Here is a 25,246-nt window from a genome sequence, read left to right on the forward strand (position 1 = left end):
TTTGAATGTTTGATAAAATTCACCAGTGAAGCCATCTGATTCTGGACTTTTGTTTGTTGGGAGGCTTTTGATTACTGATTCAATCTCCTTACTAGTAATTGATCTATCCATGTTTTCTATTTCTTCATGATTTAGTCTTGGTAGGCTGTATGTTTATAGGAATGTATTCATTTCTTCTAGGTTGTCTAATTTGTTGGGATATAATTATTCATAGTAGTCTCTTATGATCTTTTGTATTTCTGTGGTATCAGTTGTGAGGTCTCCTCTTTCATTTTTTCATTTTATTTATTTGAGTCCTCTCTCTCTCTCTCTCTTTTTTTTTTTTTTTGGTTAGTCTACTTAAAGATTTGTCAATTTTATTTATCTTTTCAAAGAACCACCTCTTTCATTGATCTTTTCTGTTGTTTTTTTCAGTCTCTATTTCATTTATTTCCACTTTGATCTTTGTTATTTCCTTCCTTCTACTAACTTTGGGCTTGGTTTGTTCTTCCTTTTTTAGTTGCTTGACATGTAAATTTAGGTTGTTTATTTGAGATTTTTCTTGTGTCTTAATATAGGTGTTCATCATTATGAACTTCCCTCTCAAACCTGCTTTTGCTGCATCCCCCAAATTTTGGTAAGTTGTATTTCCATTTTCATTTGTCTCAAGGTATTGCTTAATTTCTCTTGATTTCTTGTTGACCTGTTGGTTGTATAGTAGCATATTGTTTAAGCTCCACATATATGTGAATTTTCCAGTTTTATTCTTATAATTGATTTCTAGTATCATACCACTGTGGTCAGAAAAGATGCTTGATATGATTTTAATCTTCTTAAATTTATTAAGACTTGTATTGTGGCCTAACATATGATCTGTCTTGGAGAATGTTACATGTGCCCTTGAGAAGAATATGTATTCTGCTGCTTTTGGATGGAAAGTTCTGTATCTATCTGTTAAGTTCATTGTATCAAATGTGTCGTTTAAGGCTGACGTTTCCTTATTGATTTTATGTCTGGATGATCTATCTACTGATCAAAATGGAGTATTAAAGTCCCCTATTATTGTTGTATTGCTGTCTATTTCTCCTTTTAGATCTGTCAATATTTGCTTTATATATCTAAGTGATCCTATGTTGGATGCATAAATAGTTTACACATGTTATACCTTCTTGTTGGATTGACCCCTTAAGATTACGTACGTCCTTCTTTGTCTCTTTTTAGTCTTTATTTTAATGTCTATTTTGTCTAAGTATAGCCATCCCAGCTTTCTTCTGGTTTCCATTTGCATGGAATATTTTTTCCCACCCCTTACCTTTCAGTCTATATGTGTTCTTACATCTGAAGTGAGTCTCTGTAGGCAGCATATAGATGGGTCTTATTTTTTTAACCCATTCAGCCACTCTGGAGAATTTAGTCCACTTGCATTTAAAGTAATTATTGATAGATACATACTTATTGTCATTTTGTTCGTTTTCTGGTTGTTTTGTAGCTCCTCTCTGTTCCTTTCTTCTTCTCTTGCACTATTCCTTTGTGGTTCGATGACTTTCTTTAGTGGTATGCTTAGATTCCTGTCTCTTTCTCTTTTGCGTATCAGCTGTAAGTTTTTGCTTTGTGGTTACCATGAGGCTTACATAGAACAACTTATATTTGTAACAGAGTCTATTTTAAATTAATAACAGCTTCAGTTTGAATGCATTCTAAAACTCTATATTTTTACTCCCCTACTCCCATTTTTCTGTTTCTGATGTCACATTTTATATCTTTTTATCTAATGTACCCCTTAACTAATTATTTTTGTCATAATTATTTTACTACTTTTGTCTTTTAACCTTCATACTAGCTTTATAAGTGATTCATCTACCACCTTTACAACATTAGATCTTTCTAAATTTTACTATATACTTACCTTTTCCAGTGAGGTCTATACTTTTCATATGTTTTCCTATTACTAATGAGTACCCTTTCTTTTCAGCTTAAAGAAGTCCCTTTATCATTTCTTGTAAGGCTGGTCTAGTGGTGAAGAACCCCATTAGCTTTTGCTTGCCTGGAACTCTCTTTTTCAATATGGAATGACAACTTTGCTGGGTAGAATATTCATGGTTGCAAGTTTTTTTTTTCTTTAGCACTTTGAATATATCATGCCACGTCCTTCTGGCTTATAAAGTTTCTGCTGAGAAATCTGCTGATAGTCTTACGAGGTTTCTTTGTACATAAGAAGTTGTTTTTCTTGTGCTGCTTTTAAGATTCTCTCCTTGTCTTTAACTTTTGACATTTTAATTATGTGCCTTGGTGTGGGTCTCTTTAGGTTCATCTTATTTGGAACTCTCTGCATTTCCTTCCCCAGATTAGGCAAGTTTTCAGTCATTATTTCTTCAAATAAGTTTTCTGCTCCTTTCTCTCTTCTCCTTCTGGGAATCCAATAATACAAATGTTGGTCTGCTTGATGTTGTCCCATAAGTCCCTTAAGCTATCTTCAATTTTTTTTCCTTTTTTTCCTTTTTGCTGCTCTAATTGGGTGAGTTCCACTGCCCTTTCTTTCTTCTGCTTCATCTAATATGCTGTTGAATGCATCTAGTATATTCTTCAGTGCAGTTACTACATTCTTCAGTTCTGTGATTTCTATTTGGTGCTTTTTTGTACGTACTTTTCTATTTCTTTGTTTAAGTTCTTGCTGTGGTCGTACATTCTTCTCATGAATTTGCTGAGCATTTTTATAACCATCACTTTGAACTCTTTACCAGGTAGATCACTTATCTCCATTTCATTAAGGACTTTTTCTGAAGTTTTATCTTGTTCTTTCATTTGGAACTTATTCCTCTATCTCTTCATTTTCCTTGACTCTCTGCATTGGCTTTCCATGCATTAGATGAAAGAGCCACCTCTCCCAGCCTTTAAGGAGTGGTCTCATGCAGGAAGTGAACCTTATCCTTCAACATTGTTCTAGCTGTTGGTTGTGTCCCCTTTGTGATTGTCCAAGCAGCCTATTTTATTCTTAGTGGCTCCCAATAATTAAGGATGTGCCAAGACCTGTCAGTGTCCCAAAGGGCATGATCTCAGTCAGCACCTAGATTCAGGCTGATTGGAAGTCAGGCCCTCAGAAAACAGCTTTTGAAGTATGTAAATATACACACAGTCCTGTGAGACTTCAAGCATAAGCCCTGCTGGCCACCATAGCCAAGCAAATTAGAGATGTTTCCTGACAACAGCTGCAAAAAATCAGGGCACCAGAGGAGGGTACAAGCTCCTCTCCAGGAGATACCAGTGAACTGGAGTGAGGCAGAGGGAGAGTGCAAAGATGGTGACTGCCAACCTCTGTCCCCAGAGAGTTCTCCAGCAGGTCCCTCCCTAGATGTGTGTTAGGTTAGATGCCTGGCACTGAGGCCGATGCTTTAAGACAAGCAAATAAGCCCCTTTCACATAAAGTCTAGGCACTGGTTCCTGGGACAGGTGAGTCTGAGTGCAAGAGCCCTTTAAGAGCCTTTCTCATTTCACTATAGCTTGTGGGTCTTGTGGACGTGAGCCCTGCTGATTTTCAAGCTAGCTGATTTGGGGACTCATCCCTCAGGTGCAGGTCTTAAAAGTTGGAGTGCCTGATGTGGGGTTCAAACCCTTTGCTGCTCAGGGAGAAGCTCTGGGATTTGAGTTCCGTCTCAGTTGTGGGTCACCATGCCAGGGTAGGGTTTATGGCAAGATGTATCTCAACCTCTCCTACCCACTTTGATGTGAGGTTTTTTTTTTTTTTCTTCATTTGCCTGACATGTAGGAGTTGCTCCACTAGTTTTTAGGTTTTTTGGAGGAAATTGTTCTGTATGTTGCTGTAGATTTGGTGTGTCCATGAGTTCAGGATCTTCCTCTGTTGCCATCTTGAACCAGAACCGAGAAGATTTCCTCTTGATTTTATAAGAGGGGTTAGCTGGAGGAAGGAGTCAAAGACATCCTTTAAGCTTTCAAGCCCAAGAAGCTAAGAAAAGAATGGTGCCGATCAGAGAAATAACAGGAAATCAAGGCATGGGAAAAGATGTTGACCTAGGAAAGGGATGAGTTTGGTTTTAAACAGGTTGAATTTCAGGTGACAACATTTATCCAGATGACTTAGGGACCTCAGGCGAGTGGAGGTGTGAATCTGAAGCTTGGCCATGTCAGAGCCAGAGGCATAGACTTGGGACTGGTCCATAAAGAGGCCATCAAAGCAGACGAAACTGCTCAGGGGACCACAGAGAAGAGGTAGACGAGAACAAGGCTGATTCTTGAGCATTGTCCACACTTCCGAGCCTGAAGGAGGCAAGTAAATCACTAAAGAAGAGATAAATATTCAAAAAAGTAGAAGGAGAAACAGGATAGGGTAGCATCACTCATGAGAGGACAGTTTCAATGTGAGGATAAATAACCAAAGTTGACATGTGGCTAGAATAAGCATGATGCTGAGGTCAGAAAGTACTTTCAGGAATCACATAGTTCAAGTCCTCATTTTGTAGGTGAGGCCATTGGGTCTTAAAGAAGTTAATTATCCTACCCAAGATCACAGATACTGAGTTACACCAATGTAACTTTATCTCTGCCTCCTGTTCTTTCAGCTAAACCAAACCCTGCCATCTTGCCATTTTTCTAATTGTCATATTATGTAATCTACAATACACCATATTTAAGCTCTTAGCGGCAGGGACCATATTTTTTTTAAAAAACTAGATGAGAAAGACTCAATGCAACCTATTATTGTCCATAAAAAATGGTTCATGATAGGGCTTCCCTGGTGGCGCAGTGGTTGAGAGTCCACCTGCCGATGCAGGGGACACGGGTTCGTGCCCCGGTCCAGGAGGATCCCACATGCTGCAGAGCGGCTGGGTCTGTGAGCCATGGCCGCTGAGCCTGCGCGTCCGGAGCCTGTGCTCCACAACAGGAGAGGCCACAACAGTGAGAGGCCCGCGTACCACAAAAAAAAAAAAAAAAAAAAAAAAAAAGATTCATGATGTTATTGTATCAAGTTCAGGATTATCCTATGTCATTAACTGGAGAAGTCCAGCAATGAGATAAACAGATTAATTGGAAAAATCTAGTAATAAACAGAAAAAGAAAATACATTTTATTTTACAAATATGAATTTATTTTCCTCATTACAAACTGGCAGACATTTATTTTAATAAAAGAAAGAAAATGTAGAAAAGTACATATAAGAAAATAAATATCACTGATAATCCTACCACCCACAGACAATTACTCTTAGTATTTTAGTGATTTTTTTTCTCATGTTGTGTCTATTGGTTTATACAGTCGAGGTCATACACAAGAGACAATTTGTTTTCTGTTTTTTCTGTTGATGTTATATTACGAACATTTATTGTGGCTGACACTCATTTTTTGTGATTTCTTTATTTTCCTTCCAGTTTTATTGAGATATAATTGACATATAGCACTGTGTAAGTTTAAGGTGTGCATGATTGACTTACATACAACATAAAATGATCATCACATAAGTTTAGTGAACATCCATCATCTCATATAGATACAAAATTAAAGAAATAGAAAAAAACTTTTTCTTGTGATGAGAACTCTTAAGATTTCCTCTCTTAACAGCTTTCATATATAACACACAACAGCGTTAGTTAAATTTATCATGTTGTACGGTACATCCCTAGTACTTATTGTGTCTGACACTCTTAAATGCCTCCTTGTACCTACTCTTACCTTCTTCATTACTAACAGAACCAGGAATTTGTTTAAGGAGAAATTTAGTTTCTTTTCAACGAAAATATTCACATTCATACAGCCCGTTGCAGCTAGGGGTGATGATGCAATGCAGTTCTAGGCAGTGACACCTAAGGAGGGGTTGCTGGTGGTGGGAGCAGGGGCTTCTGAGAAAGCTTTTAAAAGGAACAGACTCAGCTGGCATGTTACTTGTGGCCTTTTGTCCCTTCCCTCTTCTTCCTGTCTGGTATGCATACATGATACGCTGAGGGTAAGTGGTACAGCAGCTACCTTTGCCTGTGAGGTGGAGATGAAGGATGGAAAGATTTTGAATCCTTGGTTATATCATCAAGCATCAATATCAGCCCTAGACTGTATTTCTCTATACTTCTTGATGTGTTAAGATAAAGACTTTAAACCTCAGTTGTGTCAAGTTCTGTATTACTTCCGGCCAAAAACAACATTGATGAATACATTTAGTGAATAAATTTTAAATGCTCCCCTTTGCATCATAAAATGCTGTTGTGCATTTAATTGTTAACTCGTGCCTCATCTTCTTTCAAAAAACGTTCTGAGGTAGCTTATAATAATTGGCAGCAGTAGTACAGAACCTTTCAAACCATGGTAACAGAATATGGTTGAATTAAGGGGAGAGATAGTTATTCTAGAAAAACTACACGAAGGAGAAATACAGGTGTTAAATCTAAAATTTACCTCCGAGTTTCTGGCACCGAACGCTAGTTATCTAATGGCTGAAACCGTACCAATTTAACAATTTCTTCCTAGCACGGAGTTTTAAAAAATGTATCATGTGGATCTAACTATGAAAGTCTTTTAAAGCAGTTTTTAAAAGATGCAGCAATTTTATCATAAATTATCTAATACCAAATCCCAATAAAGGACAAAGTTTTAAATATCAATCTATAATCCAGGTTAGCCCCTTCCCCCAAAATGTAATCTTAAACTGTCTGCTGCTATCTTTGGGGGCCTTTTTAAAGTCAAAACAGTTGAGAAAAAGTATATAAAATGGAAGAGAGTTTAAAGGACATGCAGGAAACCTCACCCTTATCTTCATAGTGTATTATTTTCCTCTACATGAAACCAGATGAAAAAGAGAGAGCTCTCACACTGGAACACCTTTGTCTGGAGCCTCCGCAGTTGCCTTCACCGTGCTTGGCCGTATTCACCTGGAATGCACAGAAGGACCTTATATTAATCTCACACTGAATCAGCTGCCGCATTCATTGTCCAGGTGTGGTGGGGGCATCAGCCACAGCAATTCTCAGCATTCCTGTGCAAAAAAGCAGGCAGAACATTTTTTTTAAATACCCAACTATCAGGAAAAGCTCTTCATGTATTTGTTTTTCTGAAAAGCTGGTTATGCGTTCTTCTTTTGGACAATGTAGATGTGTAGCTAATCATATTTCTTGGTTTTCTTTGGTTTCCAGGAAACTTAGATGCAAATTTGCAACCCAGCCTTTTCTTTAGGTCCAACATTTCTGCCTAGTATTTATTTTCACACTCACTTTTATTTATAATTTCAATAAATTATGTAATTTTTATTATACCTAATATGCATACATTTTTATTATATACATTATATGCATATATATATAATTTATCTCCCCCCTACCTAAGTTTCCTCTGGATATTAATTTTTAAAACGTATATTTCATTATACATGTGTGGCTTCAAATCCTTGTTAGAATAAGGTAGAGTAGAAATAATTAAATACAGGCAGTCAAAATAATTTGTCCAGGTATATGGTTATCCGGTTATCTAAATAAAAGATTAGAACTAGAGAACCAAGGCATGATCGATTACCATATACCTCTCAAATATTAGTAATGAGGCTTTGGGCCAGGTTTAGAGAGCACAAGCTTTGCAAACACTGTCCTTAAAAATGCTGGATAACAGAGCAAGGATGATAAGTACTATAAATAGTCAGCTGTGCCTGATGCAATTCTAAATGGTCTCCATGTGTCATCTCATCTGCTCCTCACAGCAGCGCCCACCCCCCCCCACCCCCACCCAAGAGGTCAGTTTCATTGGGGTGGCCAAAAAAGTTCATTCGGGTTTTCCCGTAAGATCGTATCCCGGATGAACTTTTTGGCCAACCCAATATTATTACCATCACTGTTTTACAGTGAGGAACCTGGGTACAGGGAGTCCCTGGGGTTACCTGGAAGGACGGCCATGGGTTGTTTAGAGACCAGCTAGGTAAATGGCAAGGTTGATAACTGCTACTTCAGGTAATGAGCCTGGGGGTAGTCCTGCCAGCACTCATCCTGGGAAGCATCTTTGATTGTTTGTTTTTTCGTTTTAATTTTCAGTTGTACAATATGGTGTCATCAACTATTGTCACCAGGTTTTACCTTAGATCCTTAGACCTTATTCATCTTAGAGCTGAAAGCTTGTACCCTTCTGTCAACCTCTCCCTACTCTCCCCACCCCTCCAGCCCCTGGCAACCACTTTCCTAGGAATTTGGCTTTTGTTTTTTTAATTTCACGTATAAGTGATACCATGCACTGTCTGTCTCTGACTTATTTCACTTAGCATAATGCCCTCAAGGTCCAACGATGTTGTCACAAATGGCAGGCTTTCCTTCTTTCTTGTGGCTGAATAATATTCCGTTGTGTATGTATACCACATCTTTATCCATTCATCCATCGAGAAACATTTAGATTGTTTCCATTTCTTGGCTGTTGTGAATAATGCTGCAATAAACATGGGGGTGCAGATAGCTCCTTGAGATAGGGATTTCATCTCCTTTGGATATATACCCAGGAATGGGATTGCTGGATCATACGGTAGTTCTATTTTTAATTTTTTGAAGAAAGTCTGTACTGGTTTCCATAGTGGCTGCACAAGTTTGGGAAGCTTCTTTGACTCTGCTCAGCTGCTGTTCACTGGTACCTGGTTGAAAATGCTGAATTCTGCACCCTAAACCCAGGAGAGATCACCTTGGTCTGAAAGAACTTTCAGGACAAGATGTAATGATCATCCCCTTCCACTGTAACGGCACCTCTTCCTAATGCCTGTGCAGTGTTTGGCTTTGAGCAGGGCTGTGGCCAGACCAACCCTGATGATTTAGTTCCAACACCCACCCTTAGAATCAGCATAAAGCAGAAAGGTCACAGGGATTCCGGGAAGTGATCTCATCAATGCTCAGCTACCCGTATGCGACACTTAAGCCTTGTCTACCCAGAAAGTCCCCAGGTTCCCCAGTGTAAGATTTCCATTTAGGGTCTTTGGAAAAATCATATTGTCTCCAATCTGTGAGATGCTGCCACTTTTGTGCAATTTCTGCACGTACACAGTTGCCTCTTTCACGGCTGCACACACCTGACAGCTCCTGAAAACATTGTCCAGAGTCACCCAGCCAGACAGGCCATGTAGAAAACCTACACATTGTGGGCACAGATTCAAGAAATAAGAGCAGGCCTCCTAAAGTGGAGCCAGGAGCTGTAACTTCAAACAGAAATTATCTTCATTAGCCAGTGTGGAAAAACAACGAAGATGTTTGCATTTCATGCGCAGTGAGGCCCTCACCAGCAGCCTGTGCTCCTAGGTCCCCAGCCCCTTTTTCAGGGGCAAGGAAGGTCCCTGGACCTCGCAAACCTCTAGCTCGCAGGCTCCAGCTGCAGCTCCTGCCCTCTGCCCCGTTATCCCCCCTTAAGGGTATAACTGAGTACATCTCCCTTTTTGTTATTGCGAGACAGATGAGTCCCTTCACTTTCCCAATAAGGAAATAAATAGCCACGAGCAAATGATCTGGTCAGACAGGAAATAGCGCCATTTCCCCAGTTCTTTCATGGCCAAGTTCTGTGTTTTAAAATAAATATTATGCTTGTCAACGTGCTAATGAATAGGTAACTATTGCATCAGAGGGCTGGGAGGATAGCGGCAGCCAATCTGACGCCCAAGGGTGGAGAGTAGTGGACAATGTTATTTTTCAGGGTCTGGACCTCCTCTGGCCACCACTCCCAAATCTGTAATATAAGACAGGCTTGAAACATTTCCTTGGCTCTCTCCCAGACGCATTCGTTAGGCATTGCTGTCCTGTGGAAGCTTCAGGGAACATGTTCAAGTGCATGCTGCTTGGGGGGACAGGGAAAGGAAGAGGGGGCGACCCAGGGCAAACACACGACTGGGGGTCTCAGCCCTCTTCTGGTAAGCTGGCCGTCGGAGGTGAGCAGGTTCTCCAGCTTCAAGGATGTTGTTGGGAGGTGGGCAGAGGTGGGGGGTTTGAGGTGGGATTTGTGGGCTTCACCTCGGGGCTTGGCTGAGTCATCCTGTAGGGGACCAGGGGCCGTGAAGGAAATGCCGACATCATGAAAGCTCCAGGTTTGGACACCTGGAGCAGGCCTTTGCCCCAAGTGAAGAGCAGGGAAAAGTAGCATGGCCAGCTACCCAGAGGGTACCTGGAAGTGCTTCCAGATGACCTCTTCTGTCCCCAAACCAGGAGCGGTCTGAGCGCAGGGACACGCCACAGCCCAACAGCCAACACATCCTACTCCCAGGGTGTGTATTGAGGGGCGACAGTTGGTGGCATCTGTCCCCAGCCTGCTGTTCCCTTTCTGTGCTGGAGGACAATGGGATGTGGGAACGGGGTAGGGCTAAGATGCTATCTCAGGCTGCAGCAGCAAGTCAGAGGTCACATGTTCCAGGAGCAGATGCTGAGACTGGATTTGGAGTGCAAGATATTTCTTAGCGGGTAACATCTGTGGAGGAGAAGAAAGGGAAGAAGCGTTGCGTAGAAGAAGTTTAATGCAAGCTGAAAAAGCCTGGACCAGCCTCAGGACAGCGCTGGGGAGGGACTTGCCCATCAGAGTTGTCCTGAGTCTGGCCATTATCCACCCCCCCCCATAGGACCAGAATCCGTATCGCTTTCTGAGACATTAACATCACCTCGAAGCAAGGCTACCCTGACTTTCACCTGTGGCATCTTGTTTGGTGGAGCTTCGATAAGCTGTATAGCGATAGGGATGGTCATCTTTTACTCTGAATTCCACCCTGAGATGGACACATCCCGGGCACCTCCCTTGTGACCAACAGACGTGGACGTGCAGTGGGAAAGAACCACAAAGACGGAGAAAGACTTGCCCCCAGTGTAGGATGCCTGAGTTAACAATGAACTTCAAAGCTTCATATGAATAAAACTACGTGCTAGCCATAAAGTACACATTGGCTTTTTGTAAATTTCTAAAATCAGATATTTGAACAAGCACAAGTATATGAAAGCCTGCTGCAATATATTAATCAGGGTTCATTCTGTTTCTCATCTACAAGGTGAGAAACACAGTTAAAGCGACAGCCCGGTCAGCCTCTCTCTGGGCTTCACAGCTGAGTCCTACCTCAGCCCACTTTAGGCAAAGGTCTGGCCCGGTTGTCTGTTTCACAACCGCAGGAAACAGTTCAGGGTTCTCCGTGGGATCCCATCGAACCTGCTCTTAACCCCCACAGCAACGCACAGAGGGCATCTTTGGCTCATTTATATAACAGCATTTGTTCCACAGAGTTCCTGAATCTTGCAGATATAACTTACAGCAATGTATGCAAGTGAACAAGCTCACATTACAACAAAACGGTTGAGCTCTCCTTTCAAGCTCAACCCCCACTAAACTTGGCCTTAGAAAGTAACACCTTGACCCCTCCAAGCAAAGAAGTGGATTGGGAACTCAAAGTTCTGCAGCCGCCCTCTCCAAAGAAATTTCTTCAACAATCTCCTGGCAAAATTCTCTCCCACACTTTAGCCCTTGTTCTCTGAGTGGGTGAGGGAGTTTGAGAGTCATTGGCAAATAACCCGTGTCCCCACAGTGAATTCTGCACTTGGTGGCGATGCCTTGGGTCTTGCTCACGTTGGTATTCTGATTTCCACTGTGTAGTCCCCTTGGTTGACATCAAGGCCAGAACAGTCTCCTAACCTGTTCCACCAGCATGACCTTGTTTAATCCTACAGTCGTAACGAAATAGATACCCTTATCCTCGTGTGACGTACAGTGACGCAGACGCGGTTAGAAGCCACCTTGGATGTAAAGCTAGACATTGGATTCAGGTCTTTTTGACTCCAGTCTGTGCTCTTAACTGCCAAATTGGCTCCTTAGTTTAAACTTAATGCAAATTGTTCTGAAGTCAAATATAATTAAATTGTTTGGGTTTAATTTGAATTATACTAAATGAAAAGAAATACAACTTGAAAGGAGAGCTCAACTGTTTTGTTGTAATGTGAGCTGGTTCGCTTGCATACATTGCTGTAAGTCATATCTGCAAGATTCAGGAACTCTGTGGAACAAATGCTGTTATATAAATGTGCGTTGTTGTTTATTTCTTCACCGCAGGCCGAGACTCCTTAGCTCAGTGCCAGATTCAAAGTTTTATGCATCCTGTTATTTTCAAAGTAATAAGCGGATTCCAGGGTCCACGCCCATTGCATACCCTCACCCCACATCTACTGTCATTGGTAATACAGAGCCTGTGGTTATACGGCCCCAGGCTGCTACAGCTGGGCCTGTGGAGCTCTCTGACCTGAGACTCCTGCCATGCTGCTGAGCCGCCTCACCTAGATGCATCAGCCACTCTGGCCTCCCTCTGCACGGGGAGTTTTCTTGCCCTCCTTGCCTTCTGGGTAGTGGTCCCCCACGCTGGAGCCTTTGGACAGACTCCTTCTGTGAGGGGCTTCCCCACATGCATCACTGTCCAAGCATCACTCAGCAAAGCTTGTTGTGTGCTACTGCCTCTTGCAGTCGCATCCTTTCCCTTTGATCAGCCCCAAATCCCTCGAACCCTGACAGATACGCAGTAAGTGGGACAAGGAATTCAGGAGTAGAAAGCGAGATTACGCATTCTTCTTTTATTTCTCTTCTCTTGTTTCAAGCTCCTTAATCTCACTGATGTTTTCTTTGTTCTAGTTTCTCTAAGTCTGGTGGTGGCTGAAGGCTTGGAACATTGATGTCTGAGCACTTAGCTGTACATTGACCTACCTAAGGCGGATCGCAACTTACTAGCCTTGCCCTAAGTGTCATTTGCAAAAGCATGGATTTGATGTGTTGGTTCATGTTTCTAACATACATCATAAACTCAAACCGATTTTTAAAATTTATTTATTTATTTATTTATTTTTGGCTGCGTTGGTTCTTCGTTGTGGTGTGTGGGCTTCTCACTGCGGTGGCTTCTCTTGTTGCAGAGCATGGGCTCTAGGTGCGTGGGCTTCAGTAGTTGTGGCTCATGGGCTCTAGAGCGCAGGCTCAGTGGTTGTGGTGCATGGGCTTAGTTTTCTGCGCCACGTGGAATCTTCCTGGACCAGGGCTCAAACCCCTGTCCCCTGCATTGGCAAGGCAGATTCTTAACCACTGCGCCGCCAGGGAAGCCCAAAACTATTTTTTTAAAAACCCACATGAGCTAAAATAATCTTCGTACCGTACTTTGGGAAGCACTGGCCAAGTTCTCACTCTTTAGGGAGTGAGGATTTCTTTCAGGATTTCTCCCTCTGTTTTCCCCTGGCACATTTGAGCTCTGGAAATACAGAACCTGCCCAAACTTGTCATGCCATCGCATGGCTCTGCCTTTGTACATGTTATGCTATGTAAAGTGTCCTTCCCCTCTGTCTGTCTGAGATGAGACTGAGCTGGTCCATGACCCCGTGGAGAAGCCATCACCACTCCCCACCTCCTCAGTGGATCCTCTTCCCACCAACCCTCCTCAGTCAGAGTCCTCTGTCCACCCCCAGGCCTCCCCTGCAATGTGAATTTTACCCTTAACCACATGGCCTATTGTTTGTTTGCCTGTGTCTCTCCTCCTGTCTTCAGACCTCTAGGAAGTTAGGGACTTAGAGGTTCTTGTATTCCTGGTGCCTTCGCTGAGGAGACACTCAGCAAATGTTTTTTCAATCAATGAAAGAGTGAGAGAGCAAACGTCATGAAAATAACGGCTATTCTGTTTTCCTTTTATTTTAATGGCGTTTGTTGACCTGAAGTTTGCCCGTGGAAGTAGGAGGGGCTGGGAGAGGGAAGGTGAAGGGGAGGAGAAGAATGGGGGAGGAAAAGGGATCCCGTGGCGCTTTTTTCATGATGCTGAGTCCTTGAAAAAGTATAGGCTTCCGTTTCAAGACAGCGAAGTGAGAGTTCCCATTTACTTCTCCTGTCTCCCAAGGTCCCACTGAAATGGCAGGAATTTTTTTTTTTTTTTAAGAAATGAAAATATAACAGAAAACAAGAAGGGAAGTCACCTTAGGACAGGAAGTTTGAGGAAATCCCTAACGAGGAAAGAGCAGGATAGGAAGCTTAAAGAGAGCAGAGAAAAACACAGCCCGAAGCAGCCGTTCCCAAGACACCCCCAGCACCTGACCGCGCAACAAATAAAAGAGTGGGAGGGAGCTGGCAGCTAAGGCCGGTGGTTAATTGATGAGCTATATTTAGAACAGCTGGGACGGTGAGAGCCCTGCCCCTTGCTCTGCTCTTTCTCCTTCCAAGAGCATCCTGGCTTGGCTGGACAGGAGCCTCTAAAGACACTTATTTGCCTGTTGGGGCTTCTAGAATGGGAGGGGCCTCAAAAAAGGCAAAGCAGTTTGCAATCACTCTGGACCCTCACAAGGAATAATAGAAGGGACAAAGGGGCCAGGTGGCTTTGTCCTACATAGACGTCCAGTCAAGTCCTCCTGTGACCAATTAACAGCTGTCTTTTTGGCATCTGGGGTTGAGATGGGGCAGCCTGCCTCCTTGCTGATACAAACATGCAAACCCAAAGTAAAGCCTGCCAGGGAACACAGCCTGCCCGTGTCCATGGGGCCCTGGTCAGTCCAGGAGCCCAGATGATGTGAACCTGAGGGGTGGGTAGTGTCGGAAGACACTCCTTCACAAGGCTCTTTGTTCCTACACAGCTTGCTGAGTATGCCAAGAATGCAAGGCCCTGGCCACTCTTCAGGGTTGTACTTGCAGCAAGCAACCTTGAGGGGTGAGATCATGTCTGCTTCTGGGATAAGGAGAAGTCTTGCTTACTGGTTGCTATAAAACAGAAGGTTCCCCAAGCTCAGTGTTCTACTCCTGTAACTCGACCCACTGTGTGTGCAGATGTTCACTGAGGCCCCTCGGCATCGCCCTGTGCAAACTGGGGCTTGGAACTGACACAAACATGCTGACACTCTCAGGATACTGCTTTTGTTGTGAGTTTAAAAAGTCTTTCATTTTGATCCAAGAGTCTTGTGTCTCCGACAGCATGCAAGAAATGGCAAGCTAACTTGTTACCTTTTGCAAGTAGAGTAAAACCTCAGATGTTTCATAGTTCTTTTTTTTAATTGAAGTATGGTTGATTTACAATGTTATATTAGTTTCAAGTGTACCTAGCGATTCTATATATATATATATTTTTTTTTTTTTGCGGTAAAAAAAACCGTTTGGTTTTTTTTGATGTTAAGTTGTATGAGCTTTTATATATTTTGGATATTAACCCCTTGTCGGTCATATTATTTGCAATTATCTTCTCCCATTCAGTAGGTTTTCTTTTCATTTTGTTGATGGTTTCCTTCGCCGTACAGAAGCTTTACATTTAATTAGGTCCCATTTTTTCATTTTTCCTTTTGTTTCCTTTGCCTGAGGAGACAGCTCCAATTGCTGAGACTTATGGCAAAGTTTCTTCTAGGAGTTTCTTCTAGGAGTTTTATGGTTTCCAGGCTTACATTTAGGTCTTTAATCCATTTTGAGTTTATTTTTTGTATATGGTGTGAGAAAATGTTCTAATTTCATTCTTTTACATGTGGCTGTCCCCTTCACAGTTGTTGACATGAGGCTGTCATTTGTAGGTGACATGACATGTACAGAGAAAGTCCAAAAGAATCTACAAACAAATTATTTGAATAAATAAGAGAATTTAGCAAGGTTTCAGGATACAGGGTCAATTACAGAAAAATCAATTTTACTTCTAAATACTAGAAAAAATATAGAACATAAAAATTTTAGAAATACAATATAAAATAGCACAATACCCATCAAAAACCAAGGAACATAACTAACAAAATCTTCACACTGAAAGTGCAAAATCATTGCTGAGAGAAATTAAAGACAATATTTTTAGCAGAACGATAATATCATGTTCACAGATTATTAAGATGTTCTTCTGCCCAAAATGATCTATAAATTCAATTCAATTCCAGCCAAAATTCTAGCAGGTTATTTGTAAAAACTGACAAGGTGATTTTAAAATTTATATAGAAATGCAGAGGACCTATAATAGTCAAGGGAATCTTGATAAAGAACAAGGCTTTAACTACCAGGTATCAATACTTATAAGTTTATAATGATTAAGAGTGTGGTAAGGATGTACAAATAATCAAATAGATACATGGAATGCAACTGAGATCCAGACAGAGGTGACAGAGGTGACATTAACTATAGCTCAGTGGGAGAAAGGATAGTCTTTTTAATAAACGAGAATGCTAGGTCAAGTAGACATATACTTGAAAGAAAAAAGAATTTTGACCTCTAGTTCATACTGTACACAAAAATTAATTCTAGATAAATCTTAAACCCAACTATGAAAGGTGACACAGCAAGAGACTATTTTTATGACTTTTGGGCAAATAAAGATTTCTTGTAAGGACAAAAAAAGATTAATAAATTGAACTCCTTGTTATATATCCAAGAGATATGAGTTCTTATGCCCACAAAAGGACATTCAAGAATGGTCATAGGGGCTTCCCTGGTGGCGCAGTGGTTGAGAGTCCGCCTGCCGATGCAGGGGACATGGGTTCATGCCCCGGTCTGGGAAGATCCCACATGCCGTGGAGCGGCTGGGCCCGTGAGCCATGGCCGCTGAGCCTGCGCGTCCGGAACCTGTGCTCTGCAACGGGAGAGGCCACAACAGTGAGAGGCCTGCGTACCACAAAAAAAAAAAAAAAAAAAAGAATGGTCATAGCACTATTATTCATAATAAACAAAAACTGGAAACCACCCAAATGTCCATCAACAATATAACAGATAAATAAATTGTGATATAGTCGTATAATGGAATACTACACAGCAATGAAATGTAAACCATGAATGAATCTCACATACATTATGTTGAATGAAAGAAATCTGATTGAAAAGAGTATATACTATGTGATTCCATTTACACAATGTTCAAGGACTTGCAGAACTCATCTATGTTGATAAAGGAGAAAAGTGTTTGTCTTGGAGGGAACAGTACTGACTGGGAAGGGGTAAGAGGGAGCCTCATAGGAGCTGAAATGTTCTGTGGCTTGATTCGGGTAACAGCAGTAACATGGTTGTAGACATACATACAATTGCTTTGAGTCAACTTAAGATTTGTATGCAACTTACTGAATGCAAGTTATACCTAAATTAAATGGAAAAAAAAGAATTAACATACTAAGTATATTATCTAAAGGTATAATGTTACTTTTTCTTAAGTTACATTTTTTTTGTGTGTGTGTGTGGTACACGGGCCTCTCACTGTTGTGGCCTCTCCCGTTGCGGAGCACAGGCTCCAGACGCGCAGGCTCAGCGGCCATGGCTCACGGGCCCAGCCGCTCCGCAGCATGTGGGATCTTCCCAGACCTGGGCACGAACCCGTGTCCCCTGCATTGGCAGGTGGACTCTCAACCACTGTGCCACCAGGGAAGCCCTAAGTTACTTTTTTTTAAAAAAAAAAAAAAAAAGAAGAGCCACTATCAGGATTGACTTGGGAAAGGAGAATTTTACTTTTTATTTTATGCAGTTCTGTGAAATTTGCATTTTGTTTAACTGTGGCTTTTTGTGGTACACAAATATTTCTTTAATTTTATAAAGTAGACTTTTATTTTATAAATATATTTATGTTATGATTTTTATCACCTTTCATATTACGTTATACTTTAAAAGTGTATCTCTCTAGATGGGTGAAGTTATAGATAATATTTTGCTTTTTCTACCTTTCTATATGGTATGATGCTATGTGTAACTTTTAAAAATCAGAGGAAAAAAACTTTCTTCAAAGAAAAAGGAGAAAAAACCTTTAGAGAAATGTTGCCTACTTTTCCAAGTTAAAAAATATATATCTGGACCAATTTTAAAGAAAATCATCCTGAATTTTCAGAATAATTACAGTAGTAAGAAGTGTTTTTATAGGGCAAAGACATTGTCTAATGTAGATTTAATGATAGACTTTGTTCACATAGTTAGCACCTATCAAGTCAATAATTTTTTTAGAGTAATTGGATTAAGGGTAACAATTCAACTTAATTCAGCAACCTTTATTATGAAGTTGAAAGAATTTTGCTTTAAAAAAACTCCATGATTAAAAATTTGTTTCCATTAAATAAGTTTTTTAGGAAATGAAACTAGCTCACCTTTGGGGGAGCTAGGAAAGAAAAGTGCTTTCAAATTTGATAACATTATCACTTCCACATATGTATACATGTACATGGTGTTTTCCTTATTTATTTATTTAAAAATATTTTTTTCTTTTTAAAAAAATTTTATTATTACTTATTTATTTGTGGCTGCATTGGGTCTTTGTTGCTGTGCATGGGCTTTCTCTAGCGGGCTTTCTCTAGTTTCGGTGAGCGGGGGCTACTCTTCCTTGCAGTGTGCGGGCTTCTCATTGCCGTGGCTTCTCTCGTTGTGTAGCACGGGCTCCAGGTGCCCGGGCTTCAGGAGTTGTGGCTCACGGGCTCTGGAGCGCAGGCCCAGTAGCTGTGGCGCACGGGCTTAGTTGCTCTGCGGCATGTGGGATCTTCCTGGACTAGGGCTTGAACCCATGTGCCCTGCATTGGCAGGCGGATCCTTAACCACTGCACCACCAAGGAAGCCCCATGTTCAATTTTTAAAACGAACACTGAGTTGGCCAAACCAAGCCCATCTGCAGGCCACGGGTCAACCATCGTTGTTAGAGGGCCAGGCTCTAGTTCTAGATGGTGAATCTGTTTATTACCTTAAATTGTTGGTTATCAAAGCATATCATCTACTCTTGTGACAGATGGATTTTCCTATTTGTAGATTTGTCATCACTTGGTATTAATTAAGTGCCTCTTAGTAATCTGATGAAAAATCAGAATGCAGAAAGAAAAAATAAAACAGAAAGGAAGAGAGGTAATGGAAGGGAAAAAGACATCAGAGGCAAAGGATAATTTGTTAAAAAAAGAGAAGTGTCAGTACTGATCGAAACCAAATCGGTGCTACAATCTCAGTATTTTCTTCTCTCTTCTAAGGAGAAGTATATGTATATGATGTTTTTATATGGAAATCCAGAGACGACTTGTAAAAACTGAAAATAGTAAGCAGCTAGAAGGGTCCAGATGTTTGTTTAGGCTTCTCTGGTCTCCCCGGAGTCCAGCTCATATTTCAGCGTGAGAGCACGACGCGTCCTTGGCCTGTGGCCACTGTTTGCATCACACCAAGACAAGCCTGGATCAGAGTTTGGCCTGACAAACATTGTGTTAACTTATAATTTATTTAGAGACACTAATTGAACTGGGGTGATTAAAACCTTTTGAATGAGCAGAGTTTAAGATGGGTAACTCAGCATCTCTGCAGTTTTCTAATGTGTCTAAATGTCTACTGGCGTTCAAACATCTGTTCTATTAAACGTCCACCCTCAGTGTTAGCTTATTGATGGAGTTAGCTAAATTTAAGTAAAAATCATTTGGAAACCAACACACAAGTTCTCTCATGCAGTAACTTTGAACTACAAACTCTAACCTGAATTGTAATCATACTTTCTAATCCCTAATGGGACATTTAACATATATGTGGTATTTCATGGCAAAGTTCTTCCTTGAAACAAAAAAAATATACTTAGGATTCAATGTATTTTATTTTATTTTATTTTATTTTTTTAACATCTTTATTGGGGTATAATTGCTTTACAATGGTGTGTTAGTTTCTACTTTATAACAAAGTGAATCAGTTATACATATACATATGTTCCCATATGTCTTCCTTCTTGCGTCTCCCTCCCTCCCAATGTATTTTAAAATATAATTTGCTCTCATTATGACTCCAACTAATTATACACCTCAATTAATTATGTATACTTAACAGCTATACCAACAATCATATGTGATATAACCTTACATTACAACACAGTATGTATATTTAATGTGCCAACATTTCATTCTTGTGCTCTGGGGTGATGATCTAAAAGTTACAGACTTAAAAATCAAATCGAGACAAATTAAAGCGTATTTTGAGCTCAGATTCCCGACTCCCTTCCCTTTTGATTCCAAGGCCACTCAGACAACTGTCCTTTATTGCTGAAGCCTAGAGGAGCACCCAAATACATCTGAGTTCTGGGGCAGAAGTTACAGGTTCAGAACATCACTGTATACAAAGTTAGAGCTCAGGAGTTATGAGGCTGTTTCTGCAGTGGGTCAGAGATAAAGACAATAGATCCCATTGGGCTTAGGGTGAGGAGGTACCAGCTGCCTTGAGCAGATGCCGCTCTTCTAACATTGGCCAGTAAAACGCATTTCTTCACCTACTGAAGGATTTTATACCTAAAGATATGAATTAGCCAAAAAAGACCAGTAATCGCTTCAAGGAGGCAGGCTACGAAATAATCAAAGCAGTTGGCACCCAAGAAGGCAGACTTAATTGAAGGGTTTTAGATGTTTTGCATGCTTTACATGAAGCATTACAGAAGGAGTGGGCAGGGCGATTGGGGTGGAAACATGCGTGAGATGCACCCTCTTAATAGCCCTTAGATACGTTATCATTGTCTATTTAGAGTTAACTAGCGTATCACAAAGTTCAATGCCCCTCCTATTGTACTCTTTTTATTTTATATTGGAGTATAGTTGATTTACAATGTTGTGTTAGTTTCTGCTGTATAGCAAAGTGAATCAGTTATGCGTATATCCACTATTTTTTAGATTCTTTTCCTGTGTAGGTCACTACAGAGTATTGAGTAGAATTCCTTGTGCTATACAATAGGTCCTTATTAGTAATCTATTTTATATATAGTAGTGTGTATATGTCAATCCCAATCTCCCAATTTATCCCTCCCCCTGCTTTCCCCCCTGGTAACCATAAGTTTGTTTGCTACATCTGTAATTCTATTTCTCTTTTGTAAATAAGTTCATTTGTATCATTTTTTAAGATTCCACCTATAAGTGATCTCATATGATATTTGTCTTTCTCTGTCTGACTTACTTCACTCAGTATGGCAATCTCTAGGTCCATCTATGTTGCTGCAAATGTACTTGTACTTTTTATTTCTTCCTGTCGAGATCATCAAGTTAAAGCCCAGAGTAATGAAAAAAGTTAGTCATATCATGGCAAAATTTTTATATACCAAGGATGAAGTCTTACAATCTTTCAGTCAAAGAGAATGGTCACTTCATAAGGGAAACAAGTATAGCAGTCTTTTCATCTTTAACACTGGGAGTTAGAAAATAGTAAAATCACATTTAGAGGAAGTGAGAGACCCAAGAATCCACTCCACAGCCAAGTAATGGCAAAAGAAAGGGCATTTTCCATGCACGAAGAGTTCAGAGAAATATACAATCATGTTCTCTTTCTGAGGAAGCTACCCAAGAAGAACTGAAAAAAAAAAAAAAGTTGAAATCAAAGACTATCTCAAGACACATAAAGGCAAACTGGTAATATCAAGCATTTATCCTGCCTTTCCTGTACAAACTTACCTTCATGTATTAGTTTGCTATGACTGCCAGAACAAAGTACCCCAGACTGGGTGGCTTAGAGAGCAGAAATCTCTCACTGTTCTGGTGGCTAGAAGTGCAAAATTAAGTTGTCCTCTCTTGAGGCCTCTCTCCTTGTCTTGCAGACAGCCACCTTCTTGCTGTGTCCTCACGCGGCCTTTCCGCTATGTGCACATCCCTGGTGTGTCTCTGTGTGTCCACCAGTCAGACTGGATTAGAACCCACCTTAACGGTGTCCTTTTAATGTAATCACCTCTTTAGGGACCCTATCTCCATACAGTCATATTCTGAGGTGCTGGGGGTTAGGACTTCAATATATGAATTTTGGGGGAAGCAATTCAGTCCTTAACACTTAAGGCAACCAAACAGTTGTTGAAGAAAAGTATTTCTTTATAGCGAAATTTGAATTAATAAACAAAGAAGGAATGATAGAATTAAATATAACCTTTTTGTAATCTACAATGGATTAATACCGTTAAGCAGTGGCTGGTAATGTCAAAAGATAGGAGAATACCAGACATTATGTATCTCCTGATGGAATGTTCTTGTCAAAAAAATCAAACCTGAGTGTGAAGCCTCTATCTCTAACTACCAGTTTACAGGAACTCTGGGGAATGAGGACAAACATGTTAAACAACACCATGGAGTCTGCAATCAGCAAAATCTATACAATGGGAAGTACAATGGGCCAAGCAACTCTGTCACTTCCTATCACATAGACTTCCTATAAGCTTATTTTTCTTCCCATTTTGTTTGCTTGTTTTTTGTCTGACTCACCCACTATATTGTATATGGCTGTATCTCCAGAGCCTAAAGCAGTGTCTGGCATATAGTATGCGCTCAACAAGTGAATCTAGACACAGAACTTACACTCGTCAAAAAATGAACTCAAAATGGATTATACACCTAAGTGTATAATGCAAAAGTATAAAAATCCTAGAAGATAACATAGAAGAAAATCGTGATGACTTTGGGAGTGGTGATGCCTTTTTAGATTCTACACCAAAGGCATATATAGCTAACCCTTGAACAATGTGAGTTTTAGAGGCGCCGAACCTCCGTGCAGTCAAAAATCTGCATATAACTTAACAGTCAGCCCTCTGTATCTGCCATGCTGCATCCACAGATTCAACCAACCGTGGATCAGGTAGTGCTGTAGTATGTATTTAGTGAAAAAAATCCATTAGTAAGTGGACCTGTGCAGTTCAAACCCATGTTGTTCAAGCACCAACTGTACATGAAAGAAATAATTGATAAGCTGGACTTCATTAAAATTCACAACTGTTGCTTTGTTTTTCAAGAAAATAAGCCACAGACAGGGAGAAAAAATATTTGCAGAAGACACATCTGATAAAGGACTGTTATCCAAAATATACAAAGAACTGTTGACATTAAGAAAACATACAACCCACTTCAATAAATGGGCCAAAGACCTTAACAGACACCTCACCAAAGAAGATTTCCAGATGGCAAATAAGTGTATGAAAGATTCTCCACAGCCTGTATCATCAGGGAACTGCAAATTAAAACGATGAGATACTACTGCACACCTATTAGAATGACCCAAATCCAGAACACTGACAACACCAAGTGCTGACAAGGATGTGGAGCCACAGGAAACCTCACTCATGGCTGGTAAGAATGCAAAAGAATGCTGCTAATTCGGAAGGAAGCTCGGCAGTTTCTTACAAAACGAAACATACTCTTACCGTATGATTTGGTATGTGATAAGTACTAAATACCTTTGGTATTTATCCAAAGGAGTTGAAAACTTAGGCCCACAAAAATACCTGCACATGGAGGTTTATAGCGGCTTTATTCATATTTGCCAAAACCTGGAAGCAACCACGATGTCCTTCAGTAGGTGAAAGGATAGATAGACTGTGATACACCAGGACAATGGAATACTATTCAGCACTAAAAAGAAATGAGCTGTCAAGCCATGAAGAGACATGGAGGAGTCTTAAATGCATATTACTAAGTCCGAGAAGCCAATCTGAAAAGGTTGCATACTGTGTGATTCCAATGACATGACATTCTGGAAAAGGCAAAACTATGGAGACAATAAAAATATCAGTGGTTGTCAGAGGGGAGACGGATGAACAGACAGAGCACAGCGAATTTTTAGGTCAGTGAGAATACTCTGTTTGATATTATAATTACAGATATATGTCATTATACATTAGTCTAAGCCCATAGAATGTACGCAAGAGTGAACCCTAAGGTAGACTAGAGACTTTGAGTGATTTGAGTGTTGATATAGGTTTATTCTTGGTAACATGAATAATTACGGAACGTGATGCACCTTTCTGGTGAGTGACGCTGATAATGGGGGAAGCTATGCATGTGTGTGTGGGGGGTAAGGGTTATATGGGAAGTCTCTTTACCTTCCTCTTAGCTTTGTGTGAACCTTAAACTGCTCCAAACAAAAAGTAAGTCTTTTAAAAAGTGAGAATGTGGAGAAATAGGAACCCTTGTGCACTGTTCATGAGAATATAAAAAGGTGCAGCCACTATGGAAAACAGTATGGAAGTTTTCCAAAAAGTTAAAAATAGAAATACCATATCATACAGCATTCTCACCTCTGAGTATATATATCCAAAAGAATTGAAAACAGGATCTTGTAGAAATAGTTGCACACCCATGTTCATTGCAGCATTATTCACAATAGCCAAAAGGTGGAAGCAAGTTAAATGTCTATGAAGAGATAAATGGATAAAGGAAATGTGGAATATCCATGCAATGGAATATATTCAACCTTAAAGCAGGAAGGAAATCCTGTTACGTGCTACAACAGGGATGGATCTTGAGGACATTACGCTAAGTGAGATAAACCAGTCATAGAAGGACAAATTCTACATGATCCCCCTTGTATGAGGAATCTAAAATAGTCAAACTCAGAAACAGAAAGTAGAATGGTGGTTTCCGGGGCCTTCGGGGAGGGGGAAAGGGGAATTGTTCAATGGATATAGACTTTCAGTTTTGCAAGACAAAAAAGTTCTAGAGGAGTGTAGTGCAACAGCGTACATATGGATAACACTTGGAGTGTACACTTGAAAGTGATTAAGATGCATTTTTTACCACAATTGAAAAAATCCACCTCAAAGTTGTATAATAAATGATTTTATTTACATGGAAATTTATATAATAAATGGTTTCATGTACATGACACTCTCAATAGGCAAAACTATAGTAGCAGAGAAAATAAGTGGCTGCCGGAGGTCTGGGCTAGGAGGCAAGCTGCAAAAAGCCGTGTTTGGGAAAGATGGAAGCCTTCTGTCACCTGAGTGTGGTGAGGGGTCCATGAACCCAGACATACGTTAAGATTCCTTTCCACTGTGAACCCCCCCACGTCAGTCTTTCTAAATGGTAACTTTTTAATAAAACAAAAATTGAGTACAAAATGCATGATTTGGGGTATATGATTTTATGACTAGCATGAAAATCTTAATGGTTCTGTTTCATATTGGCATTTAGGTCAGCAAATTACATGTACCCTTGATAGAAAACAGAGTCATTTTACAAGAACTCTACATAATAATGATCATTTTAGCTTCTGTACCATGTTACAGATTGCTTTCTGTGGCCTCTTCCAACATTGTTCTTCCTTTACTTGTGTTTTTTTCCTTTGAGTAATTTGACTTGAAATTGTTCCCATAAAAGCTATCATTTTATACTTTTCCTGATTAACTGGGGAGGCATAAAAGCTATCATTTTATACTTTTCCTGATTAACTTGGGGGGGCATAAAAGCTATCATTTTATACTTTTCCTGATTAACTTGGGGGTGGCATAAAAGCTATCATTTTATACTTTTCCTGATTAACTGGGAGGGGCATTTCTCATTCTATCCGTCCACCTTTTCTAGTGTTTTTCCTCATATCATGTTTAACACCTCCCACCTTGAAGTCACTTAAACATGTAATAACGGGTTCCTTTAAATCAGTCTTC

At 40.3% G+C, this 25,246-nt stretch overlaps 1 protein-coding gene across 1 annotated transcript in view; it reads left to right on the plus strand.

The window, feature by feature from the left end:
- The window catches only part of LOC117197043 (uncharacterized), a 157,299-nt gene that overhangs the window by 99,350 nt on the left and 32,703 nt on the right, over window positions 1-25,246 (plus strand). The window contains exon 3 of the mRNA XM_049704845.1: window positions 558-616. Within this exon, the coding sequence (XP_049560802.1) occupies window positions 558-616 (59 nt within the window). The remainder of the gene's footprint in view (window positions 1-557; window positions 617-25,246) is intronic.

This window comes from Orcinus orca, chromosome 2, assembly GCF_937001465.1.
Source record: "Orcinus orca chromosome 2, mOrcOrc1.1, whole genome shotgun sequence".
Classification (NCBI taxonomy): domain Eukaryota; kingdom Metazoa; phylum Chordata; class Mammalia; order Artiodactyla; family Delphinidae; genus Orcinus; species Orcinus orca.